Here is a 2,929-nt window from a genome sequence, read left to right as displayed (position 1 = left end):
AGGACGCCGGCCATGCTGGGAGGGCAGCATGGGGCAGCAGAGGCGCAGCTCTGCTCCCGGCCCCACAATGTCCTGGCTGCCAGGGCCCAGCACCCCGGCCAGCAGCACGACGGCCTCCCCACAGGCTGAGGACGCCGTGGCCCAGCCCCCGCGCTCCCAGTGTGGGATGCACTGTGCTTCTCGCACTTTGTCCCGTGCTTGCTGTGGCCCCGGCAGGCACCGCGCATGCTGGTATGTTAGTTGGCCTTGGAGCCCAAGAGCACTCAGAGCCACGCACCCTCCCTCCCCCCGAAGAACACGCCTTCCCGGCCTCGGCCTGGTGGTAGGGCTGGGGCTACAGCACAGGCAGCCGCTGCCATCAGATATGCCTGCCCGGCTGGCACCTGGTCAGTGTCGCCCGCGGGGTGTCTGAGCTGCAGACCATCCTCTCTCCTCGCTGAGCTCCGGCTGCCCTGTCCTCGGAGGGGCCCAGGGGCTGCCCCCCGCCCCTCACTGGGTTGGTGTGAGGACCACAGAACAGCAGGTGGGGGGCTGCCCCAAGGCCTCAAGGCCCCCGCTCGAATAGGGGGAGCCCCTTCTTGGTGGGGCCGAGCAGGCCGAGCAGGTGATGGCCCGGCGTTTTGGGGCGTCACCTGTGCACACCTGGCACACACACCGCGCCTGCCGTGCGGGAGCTTTGCTGCCCCTCTACTGGGGCCACAGCCGGGAGCACGGGCTTGATCACTGCTTCACGCCACGTGGGGGTCTTCTCTCTTACAGACAAAAAATGCCCAGACTACACCTGCCCAAGTGAGTACTGTNGAGGGTGGGAGGGAAGTGTGTGCACAGGGGGCTGGGGGGGGCCTGGAGGAGGGTGGGAGGGAAGGGGAGTCTGGGGTGGCTGAGTTGGGGGCCCCCGGCCGGGCACCAATCCGCCCCCCGCCCCCCGCAGTCACCTTCTCCTCGCCGGCCGACATCACCATCCTGCTGGACGGCTCGGCCAGTGTGGGCAGCCACAACTTCGACACCACCAGGAGCTTCGCCAAGCGGCTGGCCGAGCGCTTCCTGACGGCGGGCAGGACGAGCCCCTCGCACGACGTGCGGGTGTCGGTGGTGCAGTACAGCGGCCCCAGGCAGCAGCAGCCTGAGCGCGCCTCGCTGCAGTTCCTGCAGAACTACACCGTGCTGGCCAACACCGTGGACGGCATGACCTTCTTCAACGACGCCACCGACGTCAATGATGCCCTCAGCTACGTGACACGCTTCTACCGCGAGGCCTCGTCGGGCGCAGCCAAGAAGAGGCTGCTGCTCTTCTCCGACGGCAACTCGCAGGGCACCACGGCGGCGGCCATCGAGAAGGCGGTGCAGGAGGCCCAGCGGGCAGACATCGAGATCTTCGTGGTGGCGGTGGGCCGCCAGGTGAACGAGCCCCACATCCGCGTCCTGGTCACGGGCAAGGCGGCCGAGTATGACGTGGCCTATGGTGAGCGCCACCTGTTCCGTGTGCCCAGCTACCAGGCCCTGATGCGCGGCGTCTTCTACCAGACTGTGTCCAGGAAGGTGGCGCAGGGCTAGCTCGGGCGCCTCTCCCGCCACCAGAGCAGGAAGTGAGATGTGACATGAATGCTCCTGACCAACCTGATGAACTCAATGTTTTAAAGGAAAGGCTTGAAAAGCCGCGTGTGCTCTGCCCACCCCTGTGGTCCCGGGACCCCGCCAGCGCCTGCCCCGCTCTCGTGTTAGCAGCCCCCAGCCCCCAGCAGGCTCTGAATCCCCGAAGCTGCCTCCCTCCTCCCGTTCTGGGGGGGTCGCTTGAGTGCGGCCTCCCCTCCCGCACGCCCCCCCCCCCGTAGCCTGATTTTTCTTGCTAATCCTACAGAATTCTTTAGTTAGCCTTTCACGTACACTCTCGAAGTCTGCTAGTAAATTCGTGTGAGATGGTGGATGCTTCGTTTCTGGAAAGTCACGGTTGAGAGGATTTTTAAAACATGACCCCTGGCGAGTAGACTCCTCCACATGAGGTTCTCCTCCTTCCGGGCTCAGACCTTGGTTCCCGAGGGCTCAGCCGCAGAGCTCAGGGCGAGCAAACACCAACCAGCATCTCCAGAAGGCGGCAGAAAATGGTGACTCCCCGACCCTGTGTCCCTGAAAAAAAAACCCAATTACAAAGGTGCTACCTATAGACCCCTGCCCCTTTTACTCGGAGCCCTGGGCCATCCAGTGGCACAAAGTGATGTGTTTAAAAATAAATAAATAAATAAATAAATAAAAAATAACCCAAAGCTCTTTTTCCTCAAGGGAGTGATTGGTTCCACATTTTATTGAAGATCCTCTTTGTTTTATTTTTAGTCCTTCCTGTGTTTTTTCTCACTGTGTCTATCAGAGACTTTTTGAAATAAAAGTTTCCCTCCTCTGTCCGTGGTCATCTTTCTGCGGAGTGAAAGTGGCAGGAGGAGAGCGCGGAGACGGGCAGGGGCCCGGCCGGCACACTGTCTTCCCGCCTGGCGCCGGGCGCACAGCGCTCTGAGGCTAAGGGAGGCCTGCATGCATGGGGAGGAGCGGGGAGGGCCCGACACCCTGAGCCGCAAAATCAGAAGCACATTAGGTCTCCGAGGGCTGGGAGAGCCGGTCAGAGCCAACATGGCGAACCCCAGAAAGGCCGGCATTGTGGCACCAGAAGCAGCAAGGAAGAGGCGGGAGGCAGGCCCCACGGAAAGCTGCCTGGGGGGCCCGGCCCCTGTCCAGAGGGAGGTGGCAGGCAGCCGTGGCTGTCCCCTTCCCAGGGGTGGCCCTGGCCTCAGAAAGGGCAGAAGTGGACGGGGGAGCACAGCCTGGCTCAGCTTCCCGAGGGACACACGCACAGCCACTGGAATCTTGAGTGCTCGGCGCCCTGCCGCAGGGCTGCCAGAGGGTGAGGGGAGGGTGTGGGACCGGCTGCGCTCGGGCCCCA

At 63.4% G+C, this 2,929-nt stretch overlaps 1 protein-coding gene across 1 annotated transcript in view; it reads left to right on the top strand.

Moving 5' to 3' along the window:
* The window catches only part of COL6A1 (collagen type VI alpha 1 chain), a 20,547-nt gene extending 18,155 nt beyond the window's left edge, over positions 1–2,392 (top strand). Inside the window, exons 34-35 of the mRNA XM_077755389.1 lie at positions 760–789; positions 932–2,392. Coding sequence (XP_077611515.1) covers positions 760–789; positions 932–1,554 — 653 coding nt within the window. The 3' untranslated portion in view covers positions 1,555–2,392. The remainder of the gene's footprint in view (positions 1–759; positions 790–931) is intronic.
* Positions 2,393–2,929: the final 537 nt, after the last annotated feature.

The sequence above is a fragment of the Crocuta crocuta genome, unplaced genomic scaffold, assembly GCF_008692635.1.
Source record: "Crocuta crocuta isolate KB4526 unplaced genomic scaffold, BGI_CrCroc_1.0 scaffold675, whole genome shotgun sequence".
Taxonomy (NCBI): Eukaryota; Metazoa; Chordata; class Mammalia; order Carnivora; family Hyaenidae; genus Crocuta; species Crocuta crocuta.
This window is presented reverse-complemented; position numbering and strand designations above follow the sequence as displayed.